This window comes from Hyla sarda, chromosome 5, assembly GCF_029499605.1.
Source record: "Hyla sarda isolate aHylSar1 chromosome 5, aHylSar1.hap1, whole genome shotgun sequence".
Taxonomy (NCBI): Eukaryota; Metazoa; Chordata; class Amphibia; order Anura; family Hylidae; genus Hyla; species Hyla sarda.
The window spans coordinates 133,260,013-133,277,251 of record NC_079193.1 but is presented as its reverse complement, the minus strand read 5'-3'; the positions used below and the strand labels follow the sequence as shown (position 1 = coordinate 133,277,251).

General features: G+C 43.4%; 1 protein-coding gene across 1 annotated transcript in view; it reads left to right on the top strand.

The window, feature by feature from the left end:
- CLPTM1L (CLPTM1 like) overlaps positions 1-16,952 on the top strand; it is a 90,634-nt gene extending 73,682 nt beyond the window's left edge. Inside the window, exons 15-18 of the mRNA XM_056520290.1 lie at positions 442-497; positions 1,776-1,820; positions 3,470-3,585; positions 16,082-16,952. Of these exons, the coding sequence (XP_056376265.1) occupies positions 442-497; positions 1,776-1,820; positions 3,470-3,585; positions 16,082-16,166 (302 nt within the window). The 3' untranslated portion in view covers positions 16,167-16,952. The remainder of the gene's footprint in view (positions 1-441; positions 498-1,775; positions 1,821-3,469; positions 3,586-16,081) is intronic.
- The last annotated feature ends 287 nt before the right edge of the window (positions 16,953-17,239 follow it).

Below are 17,239 nucleotides of genomic sequence, written 5' to 3'. Positions count from 1 at the left end.
ACGTCACAAAGGGCGGAGCCGTGACATAACTTTGCTCTGGCCCCTGTATTGCCTGTCATTGCGTGCAGAGCAAACTCGCTCTGTGCAGTAATGATGGCGGGGTGCTGCATCGGTGATCCCGGGGGTCCCCAGCAGCGGGACCCCGGCGAGCTGACATCTAAGATGTCTAGGGGCGGAGTACACCTTTAAAAAACTACACATTTCTATAGAGTATTGAAAAAGATATACAACAAGATATACAACCAGCTGTTAAAATAGTGCTCTTTTGACCTCCATCTCGTATATAGAACCCTAGGGGATATGCTCGGTGTTTAAGTATAGGGAGCTAATGTGATGTGGTAACAGGTTCAGATGCCAACACATGATGCTTTTGCTCACTTTTGTTTGGACCTTTACATTTTGCAAATTATATGTAAATAGATCTTTATTTTTTTTTTACAGGTGTTTATGCATTTGGATTCCTCTTTATGTTGCCTCAGTTATTTGTAAATTATAAGGTAATGATTTAATGTCTGCGTGTGTAAAAAATATTGTATGTATGACTAGGTTCACATTGCATTTGTGATTGTTTAACATACACATTTTTACACGTTTTAAAAGGATGCAAAAGTATTTGTTACACTGAAGGATTTTGCTGTATGCCATACCATAAACTGGGTTCCACTTCTTTTCAATATGTTTGTTAATGACCTTGTAAAAGGATTACAGAGTAGAATTTGCAGATGACACTAAACTGGGTAAGGTGATCACCACAGAGGAGGATAACATAATATTACAGAGGGATCTGAGGAAGCTGGAGGCTTGGGCACAGACATGGCAAATTAAGTTTAATGTGGATAAATGTAAGGTTATGTACTTGGGCCGTTAAAAAAAAAAAAAAAGGAATTATAATTGTGTAGTACAGAAAAAAACATTAGGTAAAACAACTACTAAAAAGGATATTGGCGGGCAGTAAACTCTACTTTAGTGACCAATGCCAGGCAGCAGCTGGCTAGGCTTAAAAAGTCATGTGGTGTATCCAGAGAGGCATGGAGGATTGTGACAAGAACATAGTTGTGACTCTTTTGGGCACCTGTATATATGAAGGACATTGCTAAACTTGAGCAGATGCAGAGGAGGGCGACCAAAATAACCAAGAGATTTGGGTGGATTGTAGTAGCAAGACAAGTTTGGGATTATTTATTTTGGGGATAAGACGTGTTTCCCAAGCGTGGTCCTGAAGTACCCCTAGAATGTCATGTTTTCAGGATTTCCTTAGTCTTTCACTGGTGATATAATAGTCGTTGCATCAGACATCACCACAGTTATATCACCTGTCAAAGACTAAGGAAATCCTGAAAACACGGCCAGTTAGTGGTACTTGAGGACCATGCTTGGGAAACACTGCCCTAAAGGAAAGAAGGTTTTAAATCATTACAGATGGGGATTCTTTACTTTAAGAGCAGTGAGACTATGGAACTCTCTGAACTCTTGTCTTTTTTCAATCTTATAAGATAAAACCAAGACAAATACCAATGAAACATGGACAAAAAAAAAAACATTCAGTTTGTCTATGTTGCACATGCATGTTAACTAATACTTTTTATCCTATGACAAATGGACAGAAAAATAAACATTGATTCCCATACTTAATGTTTATGTTTCTGTTACTTTTTAAGGGGATACAAAATATATATGTTAAATGTAAACTTGTGAACCTAGTCTAATAATGTGTATGTAGAATTGTGTATGTTACATCTTTACAGATAAGTTAATGTCTGTTTTTTTGTTTGCAGATGAAGTCTGTGGCACATTTACCATGGAAAGCGTTCACGTATAAAGTGAGTAGCACATAATTGCTGAGGTATTTTTTTTCAAAATGTTTGCTTTCTGATGCTGCTGGGCACTTTTTAAAAGCAGGTTTGAAGCATGGAATTTTCAGCCTACTTGAATGTAAAATTCACATTTACTTGTTGCTGCACACCTCTCAAAATGGAACATGCATCTTACCACTAGTGCTATGCTCAGACCACGGTTAGAAAAAACTGAGAACTGGTCGCACTATTGCTAACAAGGTTAATAGTAATAAAATCATGAAAACAGCTCTGTGAAGTTTTTCCTGGTCTTTATGTGCTTTATGTGTTGTTACTGTAAATCGAAAAAAAAGCCCTGAAGTCTTGAAGTTCTGTGCCTGGCCACTAAGCCTATAATAAGCTTACACTTCCTGTGCTGTAGAGCAAGTGTTTCAGCAATCTCCTCCTTATCATCACAGGCAGGATTAGGGGGACACTAGTATATAGATAACAGACGATAACTTCCTCCACAGCTCTCCTCTTCCCCATTCCAGTGTTTATAAAAAAGTCAACAAGTCCTCTTCAGTCAATTGTTGTGCATGTGACTGCTGGAAACCACATCTCTAAATGTTGTTAAAGGGGTATTCCAGGAAAAAACTTTTTTATATATATATCAACTGGTTCCAGAAAGTTAAACAGATTTGTAAATTACTTCTATTAAAAAATCTTAATCCTTTCAGTACTTATGAGCTTCTGAAGTTAAGGTTGTTCTTTTCTGTCTAAGTAATCTCTGATGACACGTGTCTCGGGAAACGCCCAGTTTAGAAGCAAATTCCCATAGCAAACCTCTTCTAAACTGGGCGGTTCCCGAGACAGGTGTCATCAGAGAGCACTTAGATGGAAAAGAACAACCTTAACTTCAGAAGCTCATAAGTACTGAAAGGATTAAGATTTTTTAATAGAAGTAATTTACAAATCTGTTTAACTTTCTGGAGCCAGTTGATATATAAAAAAAAGTTTTCCTGGATAACCCCTTTAACAGAGAGGTAGCTCAGGTAAAATGGCTGCCCTCATAAGAATGTACAAAAAAATGAAATAAAAATATCTATCAGAAAATAAAAATATCTATCAGAAAATAGAAACCTATCAGAAAAGACCATGTCTAAGTTTATCTATTTACCCTGCATACTCATGCTGCACCAATGACGTCTGCTTACCTATAAAAACTAAATGTACCTTTCTAGCATGTTCCAATGCATAATAGTCATGCAACTCGGAAATTGGGCTTCAATAACTTTATCCATTTTGTGTCTATAGCGTCTGTGTATGCCTCTGTGTCTCCATGGCTACAGTTTGCAAACAGTCTGTCCCCATCTTTTTGCTTGCCTACCAGATGTAGGTTTTCCAAAAAAAATGGGAGACAGATTGAAGGGCCTATGTCTGTAGAATCTGACTACACACAAGGTTTATTCATTTATTTATTTATTTATTTATTTTCTGCATTATTTGTATACATCAGGGAAATAATTGTAGACACAAAACTGTAATCATGGTTATTTACAGAGTTGCTTCTTTTTGTAGTAGATGACACGCCCTTTACGGTTTGGGTTTCAGAAGGTGCCATTATAGTTGTAAGCCTATGGTAGATATACTCTTTGTCTGTGGTTTTAAGCGTTGTCTTTTTTTTTTCCCAACAGGCATTTAACACATTTATTGATGACATATTTGCCTTTATTATAACCATGCCAACATCACACAGACTAGCATGTTTTAGAGATGATGTGGTCTTTCTCATTTACTTGTACCAAAGATGGTAAGTACTTACTCTTGCCCTGGGTAGCTTGGTCACATATCTACCGTATATTTAATGGTTGACAATGTTTTGTAGTACTTTGTCATTAAATAGAGCAGGCATTCACTGTATCAGCTGAATTATCATAAGACAAAGAGCACTAAAGGTTATTTTACATAGGGCAATTATTGACAGAACAGGCTCATTATTGCCTCTTGTAAAAGGTACAGCTGACCAATGAGCTGGCTAGCAAGGAAATAGGCAATTGGCAGCATATCTGGTAGTGTAAATGACATATGCTGCCGACAATGATGGACATAAGCTTTCATCTGAGCTATCCAGCAATTGCTTGGGCAGCAGTTTACTGCCAGTTATTGGCCAATCTAAAAAAGGTCTTTTTAACAAGCGCCAATAGATTTGTACATAGTTGATTAGTTCTCGTATTGGGCAGCTATCTGCTCTTGTGAAAGAACTTGTAAAGCAGCATCACTGCAACGATAATATATTGCCATATGTTTCCATTGCAGTAACCACAGTTCACTTTAGTATACGGAAGCTTGGACCCTAGCGATTGCCCAGCCAGTTTTTGTACAAACTTTTCTTTATAAGGCACACCATTTATTTCTCAAGATAGAACAGTTCGCAGTCCCTGCTCACTCTGCTGAAGGCTAATACACACTGCAAGTGATACAGGATTTTCCCCAGCGTATTGTATTTTCAAATGATAAAATGCATTAAAATATACAGAAGGAAACTAAGACAGTCCAACCAGCTCACCCCGCCCGGACAGATGGAGCACGGACTCCTGGCGCTGGACAACGCCGTAGAAAATGGAAGATGGAGTCCAGCTCAATTGCAAGTAAAATCCGATGTATTAATAGACAGAAGCAGGAACACAAGGGTTACGCGTTTCAAGCACTATGACTAAGGAATGACTGGTATGACTAAGAGCGCTTGTAGCGCTTGAAACGCGTAACCCTTGTGTTCCTGCTTCTGTCTACTAATCGGATTTTACTTGCAATTGAGCTGGACTCCATCTTCCATTTTCTACATTAAAATATACAGTACAATAGGAAAGGCTCTGTATTGCTAGCACTGTGTGCATGGCAACTGTAGTGGATCAGGGCCTGAGCAGCCCAGCAGTTCCCAACACAGCCATTGGTGGCAACAAAGAGCCTTGTATCTTTGTGCCTGTTCTTACTGATGCCACTCAATGTATAAAATTATATAACTTTATTAAAGAAATGGGAAAAAAAAATCTGTGTTCCCTCTTTAACATTTACTTCTAGTCGTAAAATGTAAAAAAAAAAAAAAAAAAAAAAAAAAACACCTTCGTAAGATATATATTTTAGTTCATTTTTATTCTGTACAGTATATGCAAGAATATACTTTGCTTAACTGAAAATCTGCAGCAAATATTTACAGATCCATTTTTTGTTGTGTGTCTGCTAAATGGGTTTTCCCACAAATAGCATTTATCACCTATTCTAGGCAAAAAAAATGGATCGTTACTATGCTCTATTCCTTTCACTGGGATTAAAGCTTTAGTAGAGTGGTGGTCAAGCATGCACAGGTCTGCTTCAGTTATAGTCAACATAGCTGACAGAAATATTGAGCAGTGGGGCCTCCAGTGATTATGGATGTCCTTTTTAAAGGAATTGTCTGGGGAATTACACTTCTCCCTTATCCACGGCCGCTCAGACATGGACCCCCTCAGATGGTACCCCGTCTCAGCTGGTGATTGGCTGACGGGTACAAATAAAAAATAAATTCCATGGTTGTTTAATCCCTGTGCCACTTTATTCCTCATGTGCCCTGTGCCAAATGATCCCACCCCTTGTGCCACATCACTTTTCCCCTTCCCTCTTCCCCCTCCCTCTTCCCCCTGCTGTTCTTCTTACCCGGCCAGCAGGATGCTGTGGCTCTCAGCGGGTTTGACATTCTCCTGTTGTCCACTGCACTCACTGAGAGGCTGTGAGCAACAGCGGCTGCTGGCAGTGATGCCCCTGACGTCACACATCAGTGCCCGCCGCTGCTGCTCTCAGTGCAGACCAAAGGACGTCAGGAGAATGTTAACCATCCAACAATGAAGCTTTATTGAATGCATGAAAAATAGCACAGGTGTAACACAGTTGTACAAAGAAAAACAGGTCCGAGGACCTAACCGATAACTTTACAAACAGTAGAAGAACAATATGTATAGTAGAAGAACAATATGTATATTAGGCAAGAAGAAAGGTATGGTGCCAGTCAATCAGCCAGTTGAGGAAATACAATGCCAGACCACAGTCAGTAGGTAACGTAAAAGATACAACATTACATAAATTACGAAGTACCAAACTACCCCCCACCCCCCTACAAGTATGGCCATGGGTCAGTAAAGAGAGAACTGATGGCCAATCTCCGGACAGTATGTGGAGGAAAACCAGGGATCCCACAGTAAATTAAAATGGTCCACCCGATCCTCCTTAATAGCAGACAATTTTTCATTCAGCATAATAGTATTGATCCTCTCCACCACCATGCTGAAGTGTAAGTCTGATGTTCGCCAACGAGCGGCGATGTGAATGCGAGTGGCTTACAGGACATATTGGGAGAGTTTAAATGGGCGATATTGCATTCTAAGGGGTTTGTGACTCAACAAGCAGTAAGAAGGGGTACGTGGTACTCTACAGGGAAGGATAGCTGTCAACAAGTCAAGCACCTGTGTCCACAACTCAGCCACCACGGGGCAGCTCCACCAAGTGTGGTACATGGTTCCCCTAAAGCCGCATCCATGGAAGCACAGAGGAGAGATGTGAGGATAAATGGTGTGAAGGAGGGTCGGTACTCTATAGGAACGGTGTAAGATCCTCAATGAGGTTTCTACCAGGGAGACCTGCCAACTGCCCTTACTAATAGTAGTGCAACAATCTCTCCACTGCGCCGCCGAGAGTTGAGTGGGTATCCCCCTCCCAGTCCAGCATAAACTTGAGTTTAGTGTCTTGTGGTGGTGAGTTGAAGTGGGAATACATCAAAGAAAGTAGACCAGACATACCAGGGGAGTACAGCATTTGTCATTCAAATGGGGTGGGGATAACCCGTGCATCTCTAGGGAGCAACGATGTGTAAAAGGACACGATTTGTCTAGCCCTAAATAGTTCCCTGCTAGGCACCGCGTGTCGGTGGACCAAAGTAGCTAAAGTAGGAAGGGAATGACCAACCAGAATGTCACTCAGACAAGTCAACCCATGTGAGCGCCACCAGAGAAAAGCAGAGGGAGTAAGGCTGGGAGGAAATGATGGATTGTGCAAGAAAGAGAGTAGGGGAGAAGGAAAAGATTGTAAAGAGAACTTAAAGCGGACCCGGCGCCAGAGGGAAAGAGCATGAAGAACTACCATGGCAGAAGACGGAAGAAGTGTAGATATAGGGGATGCAGTCCACATTAGTGCAGGCAATGAGTAGGGGGCAACCAGCGATTCCTCCAAGGCTACCCATTGAGGAACGTTGGTTTTGGCATGAACAAGGGCAAGCTGGGCAATACGTGCAGCGTAATAGTATTTAAGTAGATGTGGTACTGAGAGTCCACCCACCCACTTATGATAATACATAACAGCCCGCCCTATCCTGGGTCTCTTATATGACTATATATATGCAAAGATGTCTCGCTGGAGAGAGGAAAGGTCATTCCGTAGGACCGGTATGGGAAGGGTCCTAAACAGGTACAACAAGCGGGGTAGAAGTACCATACTGACCACATTTATTCTCCCCACCCATGATATATAGGGATAGTCACATTTCTTAAGGTCGGCCCTCAAGGAACGGTACAAGGGGGTATAATTTGCAGGATATAAGGCAGGTAGCGTGGAAGTAAGGCGAAGCCCCAGATAAGACAGGCCAGAGGAAGAATCCCTAAACCCAAAATTCAGGGAGATTGTGTTTGGTAGCAGTAGGCACTTTACAATAAAGGGCCTCCGACTTTGAGGTGTTGATACGGAGTCCAGATGCTCCAGTGAACTTATCTAGGACGTGGCCTAGGTTGGGAAGGCATGTGAGAGGGATAGTGACCGTCAATAATAAGTCGTCAGCAAACAGGCTACATTTATAGTTGCCGTCCCCCACCCTCACGCCCCTAATATCAACATTAGAGTGGATGTGTACCGCCAGAGGCTCCATGAGCAAGGCGAATAGGGCCAGTGACAACGGGCATCCCTGACGTGTGCCACATTTGATAGAGAGAGGCTGAGGCGTGGTGGAGGGCAACTTGAGGTACGCCCGTGGGGTGGAATAGAGGCAGTGTAACATCGTGATGAATGGGCCACCAAAACCAAATTTGTGCAGTACAGCGAACATGTAAGGCCAGGAGACACTGTCAAAGGCCTTTTCTAGGTCCAGTGCCAAGGCTACCATGGGGGTGTCAGTGGTGGCAGACCAATTGATAAGATTAATGATTTTGCGGACATTGTCAGGGGCTTGCCTTCCGGGAATAAATCCCACTTGGTCAGCATGGACCAATGCGGGAAGAAAGCGATTGAGCCTATGAGCGAGAATGGCGGTGATTAATTTGGAGTCTATATTGAGCAGTGATATGGGTCTATAGTTGGCCGTGTGCAAGGGGTCCTTATTAGGTTTCGGGATGACTGTGATATGGGCGTCAAGGAACTCCGGGGGAAGTGTGCGGGGCTGGAGCATGGAGTTGAACAGTGAGGTAAGATGGGATATCAGTAAAGCGGAAAATTTCTTATAGTAGGCGGCAGACAAGCCGTCCGGCCCGGGGGATTTCCCGAGCTTCAGTCTAGTAATTGCATCGGACACCTCCTCTGCTGTAAAGGGTGCATTGAGGAAGTCCCTGGCGTCGGGTTCGGGCGTCGGGTTCGGGTGTAGGTAAAGATATAGAGGAGAGAAAGGAAGAAATAGCATCGGAAGATGAGTGATGCGGAGGAGCCGAGTAAAGAGAAGTATAGAAAGCGTGAAATGCAGCATATATGTGGTCAGGATTGGACGTGCGGACCCCGGGTCTGATCTGCAGTGAGTGGACTCTATTAAAGGACGCGGTATTGCGCAACATGGAGGCCAAGAGACGGTCAGGTTTGTTAGCATAACGGTAATAAGTGGCGCCGGTCCACCGCATAGCCTTCTCCACCTAACTGGACAGCAGGGCGTCCAATTGGGTCCTAGTATCTTTAAGTGCTTTATACAGGAAAAGTGAGGGGGATTGTTGGTGCGCAAATGTAAGCCTAGCCAGCTTAGCCTCCAGAGCCAATCTAGCAGGGCTAGCCTCCAGAGGCCAATGAAATAATGCGGCCTCTCATATAGGCCTTATGGGCCAACCAAGTCCAGCAAGGCTCAGGAGCGTCACTAGAGTTAGTCAAAAAATAGGAGGAGAGATCCGCCTCCAATGGTGTTCGCACACGAGGTATAGTAAGAAGTGACTCGTTAAGTCTCCACCTAAAGGGGAATGTAGATTTCTCCGCTAAATTAAAGGCTGCTACCACCAGGTCATGATCCGACCAGGAGGACGGGACATGTCTAGCATAGGTAAGCCTAGGAAGTAGAAGGGTGTTAGTTAGTATCCAATCTATGCGTGTATAAGAGTGCTGAAAGGGAGAGTAATATGTGTAACCCCTTATGTGGCCATTATGTTCCCTCCAAACATTCGCCAAATTGCCCTCAGTAAAGAGTTGCATTACCTGTCGCTGCTGGGTCCCCGATCTACAAAGGGGGGCGTGGTGCGAACGATCAATCTCGCCGTGAAGCACAAAGTTGAAGTCACCTGCCCAAATCAACCAATCGTAGCTCAGGGATCCAATAGATCTAAATAGAGAACTAAAACAAGGGATAGAGTCAACAGGAGCATAAGAGTTAACAATACACAATTTCTTATTATCAATGGAACCTTCCAGTATCACAAAGCGGCTGTCAGGATCCTTCAGCACTGTTTCCACACAAAAAGGAAAGTCGTCATGTAAAAGAATGACACCTCTTCTTTTAGTGCGGAAAGTAGACATGTAGACTTGATTAAACGATCTATGGAAGAACTTCGTAAAAGATGTAGGTGTGTAGTGGGACTCCTGCAAGCACAGGATGTCCGGCCTCAATCTCATATAATCCTTAAAGGCTTTACTTCTCTTCACTGGGCAGTTAAATCCCCGCATATTATGGGATATTTAAATACACATGGAGAGGGGACTGAAATGCTACAGATGGAAAGTGTATACGGCATTGATAGCGGTAATCTGGCAAAGGCTATAACGACATCATAACACACATTGTGGTCGGGTTAACATGACGTGTTCAGGTTAAGTAATGCGACCCCTACCTTAATAACTAAGCCTGAGGTGTGCCTGGCTGGCTGATTGAAGTAGCCTATGAAGAAGGGGGCTACCCTAGGGAATAATAATAAGAGGGGAAATCTAAAATTAAGGGAGGGAGGGTGGGGACACGTAGCCTGATCGGGAGCAGATACTCTGTGCCGAAAGCTGCAGGAGATATGTAGGTTCCCAACCCCTCCCACAAATTCAATTAACTTTGCCAGCTAATTACCACTTGTGGTCGGTTTAACATGACGTGTTCAGGTTAAGTAATGCGACCCCTACCTTAATAACTAAGCCTGAGGTGTGCCTGGCTGGCTGATTGAAGTAGCTTATGAAGAAGGGGGCAAAACACAAACTGGTAGGAATAGATTTTATTAGAGATATGCACATATTAAACATCAGCCAGATGACTAAAAGCATTAGCCATCTCGGATTGTGGGTCGGGTATATATCTTTGGAAACAGGGGGAGTTCCAACGTCCCAACTTTTTAATGACATGTGACGGAACAGCATTTCTTGAGGCAGATGATGCTGCTCCCATCCTAAAAGAATGTCCTGAAATTATTGCTGGGTCAATGCCGATGGTACGGGCCAAAATGCGAACATGTCTGATGAAGTCTTTCGATGACAATGGTAGGACCGGGAACGGTAGCAAAGGTGAATTGCTGGGGTGACCCTGTAACAGGCTCAATAACTCTTTAAAAATTCTCACCGGGCACCAATCATTACCAGTGGGGAAAAACCTAATTGACACCGGACTCAGCTGATGAGTTTGAGTGCTCTAAGGTTAACTCAAAACCAGTGCCTAATGGCGACAAATGTTTGACTAGCAGGACATGTGAACTATACTGGGTTTTCGTGAACTCACCCGGTCTGAGGAAGCCATAATACGCTAAGTATATGGCGGCTTTAATAACCAAACTAGAGGGCACCCCAAAAGGGGCGCTGTCTAGTATGCCACTGAAGCGTTGAAAATTCTCTGCAGTCAAAGGTACCCTAGAAGGGGGTCTAGGCTTTTCTATCTTCTGAATACCTTTCAACGCAGCCTTGACCGGATGAGCACAAAAAAGGGAAGGAAGGCTTGGGAAACATAATGAATGGTAATGCTGTACACCTGCTAGACACAGGCGTATGGAACTGTGTGACAATTTTAATGATGTGTGGCAAAATGACACGAATGCCAGGATGTATGGAATATCAAAGGGGGATTGACTAGGGTAGATGGCCTGAAATTTCTGAAATGCTCTCCAAGCTAGTTTATATGACCTGGCCGTATTGTGAGATAATGACTGACCGATGAGACCTACTGCCTCCAAATAGAAACTATTCAGTCCAGTGTCAGAGAACTGATGGCAGGAACCGGAGTTGGAGTTTCGTCCGCTTCCGGCATTGCTTCGCTAAATACCTGGAAGTTAAAACGTGAAAGCGCATCTGCAGCCACATTCCTAGCCCCCTCAATATGCACACACTCTATATGAAACTTTCTGATCAAGGCTGTAAATGTTAATCTCCGAAGAAATGACATAATGGTGAGAGACCTCGATCTCCCTTTGTTAATAATATCCCGGGTGGCTGTGTTGTCCATGTAGAAAATTACAGTCTGTCCGTGCCACAGGTGACCCCAGGTAATAGCTGCGGCCACAATGGGGATGATCTCGAACAGGGCGGATGTGGTTGAAAACTCTGGCAGCGCTAGGCACTCCGCTGGCCGAGGCGCAGTGAACCAGTGTGGTGCTGAAATAGCAGCGAAACCTGTGGAAGCTGCTGCATCGGTAATAACGACAGGTGAGTATTCACAAGCTTTGGGAATGAACATTGACACCCCATTCCACTCGGCTAGGAAGTGATTCCACATGATAAGGTCTGCTTTGGCTGTTTGATCAAAGACCACCGGGGACTCTGCCTCAGGGGCTGTTGGTAAAAGAGCCAGGAGCCTAGAAACGAACGCTCTGCCCTGAGGTATGATTCGCATAGCAAAATTAAGCAAACCTAATAAACTCTGTAACTGACGTCTACTTGAGACCGGGGAACGAATCACTCCGTGAATGGTCACCTGGATACGATCCAGTTTGTCACTTGGTAACCTAGCTTCCAGACTAACTGAATCCAGAATAATGCCTAGGAATGTAATGGTCGTGGCGGGACCTTCCACCTTCTTGTCTGCCACGGGAATGTTTAGATTGCGAAAAACTGCAAGAAGCGTATCCAAATCCTTGGGCAGGCTGCTCGGGCTCTCAAGGAGTAGAAAATCATCGTTTGGCTGTCAAAATATATATATATATATATTTATATATTTATATATATATTTATATATATATTTATATATATATTTATATATATATTTATATATATATTTATATATATATTTATATATATATTTATATATATATTTATATATATATTTATATATATATTTATATATATATTTATATATATATTTATATTTAATATATATATATATTTATTATATATATATATTTATTATATATATATATTTATTATATATATATATTTATTATATATATATATTTATTATATATATATATTTATTATATATATATATTTATTATATATATAATATATATTATATATATAATATATATATATATATATATATAATATATATATATATATATAATATATATAAAAAAATTTTATGAAGCTATACACCCTAAGACGCATGGACTGACCCCCATAAAAAGGAAAGGGAGAGTGAGCACCCCTCTCTTACCTTATCATGCAGTACCCCTCAGAACTATGGAGCCCTCTACCAGCTCTGGCAGAAAGCGCACCCTGCGCCGCTCTACCGTTGCCATGTATACCACTAGAAAGTGGATCGGCGCGCCAACCGCCAGAGCCGGCCGTAACAGGAGCAAATGCTGATCCGCCCCCCCCCTCTCTCTCTTAGCAAACAATCAACAGCCCGGAGGATGCAGTGAGCATGCAAAATAAGCCCGGCACCGACACCCGCATATGAGACACATCCCGGAGCGCACACGCTGGCTTCTGACGTATAGCTCCGGGATGCCACGTGGCCTGTGGGGTAAACAAAGGACACGTGCAGACGCCACTGCGCGTGTAGCCGCCCGTCACTGACAGCAAGTGATCCTGTGTGCGGCCGTCTCAAGGGAGCCCAGTACGGCTGTGGAGCCCCCTTTTTCCGGCGCCCACCTAGCTTAGTGACATGGCAGAGCTATGCACTTACCTGCCCTGAGACTTCCCTGAACGACAGGAGCCGGAAGTGGAATCTTACACGTAGCCAGATCGGGTCAGATACTCTGTGCCGAAAGCTGCAGGAGATATGTAGGTACCCAACCCCTCCCACAAATTCAATTAACTGTGCCAGCTAATTACCACTAATCGTACTGCGTAGGGAAGTGGACAACAGGAGTGTACCTAAGAGGAACATAGAGTAAACAAACAAGAAACAAACTAAACAAACATAGAAATAGAACATAAAAGTCCAGGTGTGGAAAGAAGGGTCCAGGCGATCCCCGACCAGTCATTCTTCCGTACCCCATTACCGGGGGAGTAAGGCACAACTGTCCGGCTGCACTGCCACCATTGTGGAGAGATGGAGTCCATCCAGCACCAACAGCTGGCTGACAACATCCAGGCCAAAATCAGAAATCAAGCATAGTCCCGGGGCAGTCCAGGGAGAATCCAAAAGGTGATGGTATACAACGATGAGTCGCAATGACCCCAACCAGGTGCAACTCAGTTCGGCTTAGGAGGAGAGCGGCGTCTGCCCGGCTGATTCCACAAGCGAGTAGGGCGTGCAGCTCTCTGGGGCTGGGGCGGCAGATCAACAGGCCTAATCTGCTCCGAGGCAAGAATTTCTAGAGCCTCCTTCAGGGTGCGCATCAGGTAAGTACGGCCATTCAATTGAAAGGACAGAGAAAATGGAAACCCCCACCTATACTTTATCTGCTTCTGGATCAGGGCTAAGGTAACAGGACGGACTTCTCTCCTAAGGGCCAAAGTAGGTCTGAGAACAGTTTAGCAGATGGTGGCAAGCCCGGGAGGGTAGGCAAGTCCCTGGCCACAAGCAGCAATACATCACGTACCTCCGGATAATGAAGTTTAAGCACATCGTCCCTGGGGAGATAGGTGTTCTTAGGCCTCGCCAGGGCCCTATGGATCCTGTCAAAACGTAGCAGCTCAGGCTCGAGGTGGGGTGCCAGCTCAAAAAAGAGATCTGTGAGAACCTTGGTCAGGTCGGTCATGGATTCTGGCAAACCCCGCAGTCGCAAGTTGGCCCTCCGCAAGCTATTTTCCAGGTCCTCCATCTTTAAGGTGAGGGTCTCCAGCTGCTGGGCCTGGTCATCAATATCCTGGCGGTCCGTGTCGACGGCTTCCACCAGGTCGTCTATCTTAGATTCAGTGTCCACCACCCTCTGCGACAGTTCCTGTATTTGCTCTGTAAAGGTAGCTACAGCCTGTGCAAGTTCCTTCTTGAAGAGCGCTTGTATGTTGCGGAACATCTCAGCTGGCGTTGGCTCTGCTTGCTGGTGTTCTTCATCTTCATCAGTTCTCCCCAGCCACGAGGGGAGCTGCGACGGCCATCTTGGAACGGGTGCTGGCCCTGAAGATGTCCGTAATAGATTGTGACAATCCCTGGGAGAGCGGTTGTAACTTCTTCCTCGCGGATCGGGAGTGACTCATGATGGGCCGGGTGAGTTTTCCGTTGCTTGAGAGCCGTTAAACGGTGCTTATATTGGCTTAATTCTGCAGCCGGCGCGGAGCTCACATCAGGTGCGACCGCCTCGGTGAGCTGGGCGCATGCGCCTTTTCGTCAGGAGAATGTTAAACCCGCTGAGAACGCCACACCTGAGCCTGCTGGCCAGGTAAGAAGACCAACAGGGGGGGAAGGGGAAAAGGGGGTGAAGGGGGATCATTTGGCACATGGGAAATAAAGTGGCACAGGGATAAAGGGGGAAGAAATGGCAGAGGGGGTGATGAATTTTCAAAGAGGATAATAAAGGGGGAATGAAGTGGGGGAGGATAAAGGGGAAATGATGTTGCAAAGGGGGTATAATTTGGTACAAGGGGAATAATGTGGTATAAGATATGAAGGGGGAATGAAATGGCACGGAAGGGTTGAAGGGGAGGGGGGAATGAATTGACTAAATCAGCAGCACTAGTAAATGTTCACTAAGTGTGAGTGCAAGTATAGAGTTGGAGGTATAGTTCCCAGTGGTCTCCCTTGGATACAAAAAAATAAAGATTCAATGCAGCACTCCAGATAAGATAAACGTGAGAAAAATGTATTCTATCAAAATGTGTAGCAGCAACGTTTCAACTCACTCCTCAATCTTTCTCAGGAGGGGGGGTAGAGTTGGCCCCACAACTGTCACTTCTATTGGTCTGCTAGCACTGAAAAATAGGAGCAATTGTCTGCCAGGGACAGCTGCACTTGGACCCTGCTCACTAAACTGTACATGGTGATGTGCCAAGTCAGCCCTTTTCATCATGTGGCATGTACCTGATTTTGCTGGAAGGGGTTAAGATAAGATTAACAAATATCTAAAACATATATTACTGTGCTAAGAAGCCAGAATGCCACTAAGGAGTTAATATAGATTTCAGATCCACTGCCTATTCAGAACTGTAGATTAAGTATACTATAGCATACACCTGAACATTCTACTTATTGATGGCTTCTACAGCTCATAAAGTAAAACAATTTAAGTTGAAGACTAGAGATGAGCGAATTTACAGTAAATTCGATTCGTCACAAACTTCTCGGCTCGGCAGTTGATGACTTATCCTGCATAAATTAGTTCAGCTTTCAGGTGCTCCGGTGGGCTGTAAAAGGTGGATACAGTCCTAGTAAAGATTGTCCTAGGACTATATCCACCTTTTCCAGCCCACGGGAGCACCTGAAAGCTGAACTAATTTATGCAGGATAAGTTATCAACTGCCGAGCCGAGAAGTTCATGACGAATCAAAATTACTGTAAGTTCACTCATCTCTATTGAAGACAGTAGACAATTATTATAAAGTGTTATGAAGATATTATATTTTCTGCCCACATAGGCTCAGGTTAGGTTTATCTTCGTAATGTCAATTCTCTCTCACTTTCTTACTCTGGAACTTGGTGAGCAGTAAAATTTCTCAAGTTAAGTCTTACTTTTTTCCCATAAAAATCTTGTTGCATGATGTGCACCTATAATTGCTAACATGTCGTTTTTTTTTTTGTTTTGTTTTTTTCTCTCCTCCAGGCTTTATCCTGTGGATAAGACTAGAGTAAATGAATATGGGGAATCCTATGAAGAAAAACCAAAACGGAAGCCACATATAAACTAAATTTCATTGATATGGACTACCTTATCTCTTACTTGAAAGATATGGTGTGCAATGAAGAAAATAGTGAAGTTATCAATGAGTATTTTGAATGCTGTGGCAAACCTATCTGGACATTGTACTGTCCCTGTTGCCAAAATCCTAAAATGTGTTTCTTAAAAAAAAAAAAGTTTCCCACAGCTTTCCTTTTGCTTTTGTCTTTAATTTATTTTATACCAGGCAAAATGGAGTTACCAGAAATAAAAAACAAACAGTAATACTGTTTAGTTTCCTATTTAAGAAAGAAAAAATTCCATGTACAAAGACTGCTTTCCATCCAGAGACTATATGCATTCCTCAATATTTGGGACTTTGGTACACTGAAGCTCTGGCTGACTGTAAATAATAGTTAAAAATAGGTAGTTAAAGGTAGCGAATTACGTCATCAACATTCCGTTGCTCTTATCTACATGATATGTAGAAAACATGCTATATCAAAACTTGAAAGAAACAAAAGTTTTATCAAGAAATGGACAACTGGGGTCTTAGCTTGAAGTAATATGCATTTAATATGACACTTTGCATTACTGTTGAAATGATGTGCATCGGTTCTGGTTTTCCTCACTTCATAAGCATGTTATGACTGGAGCAGCATGTTTTTAGATAAATGTTTTGACTATTACCTGGATAATAACTGTCATTTACTGTTCTTTACTTTAAAGGGATCCTTTTATTTATTTTTATCTTTTTATTTCTTGTTCAAAAAAAATCTAATTACCGTATTTATCGGCGTATAACACGCACTTTTTAGGCTAACATTTTTAGCCTAAAGTCTGTGTGCGTGTTATACGCCGATACACCCCCAGGAAAGGCAGGGGGAGAGAGGCCGTCGCTGCCCGCTTCTCTCCCCCTGCCTTTCCTGGGGTCTAGAGCGCTGCTGTCGGCCCTTTTCACCCCCTGGTTATCGGTGCCGCTGCCCGTTCTGTCCCCCTGACTATCAGCCGACAGCCAGGGGGAGAGAAGGGGCAGCGGCACCCATTGCCGGCGCCGCTGCCCCGTTGCCTCCCCCCATCCCCGGTGGCATAATTACCTGGGTC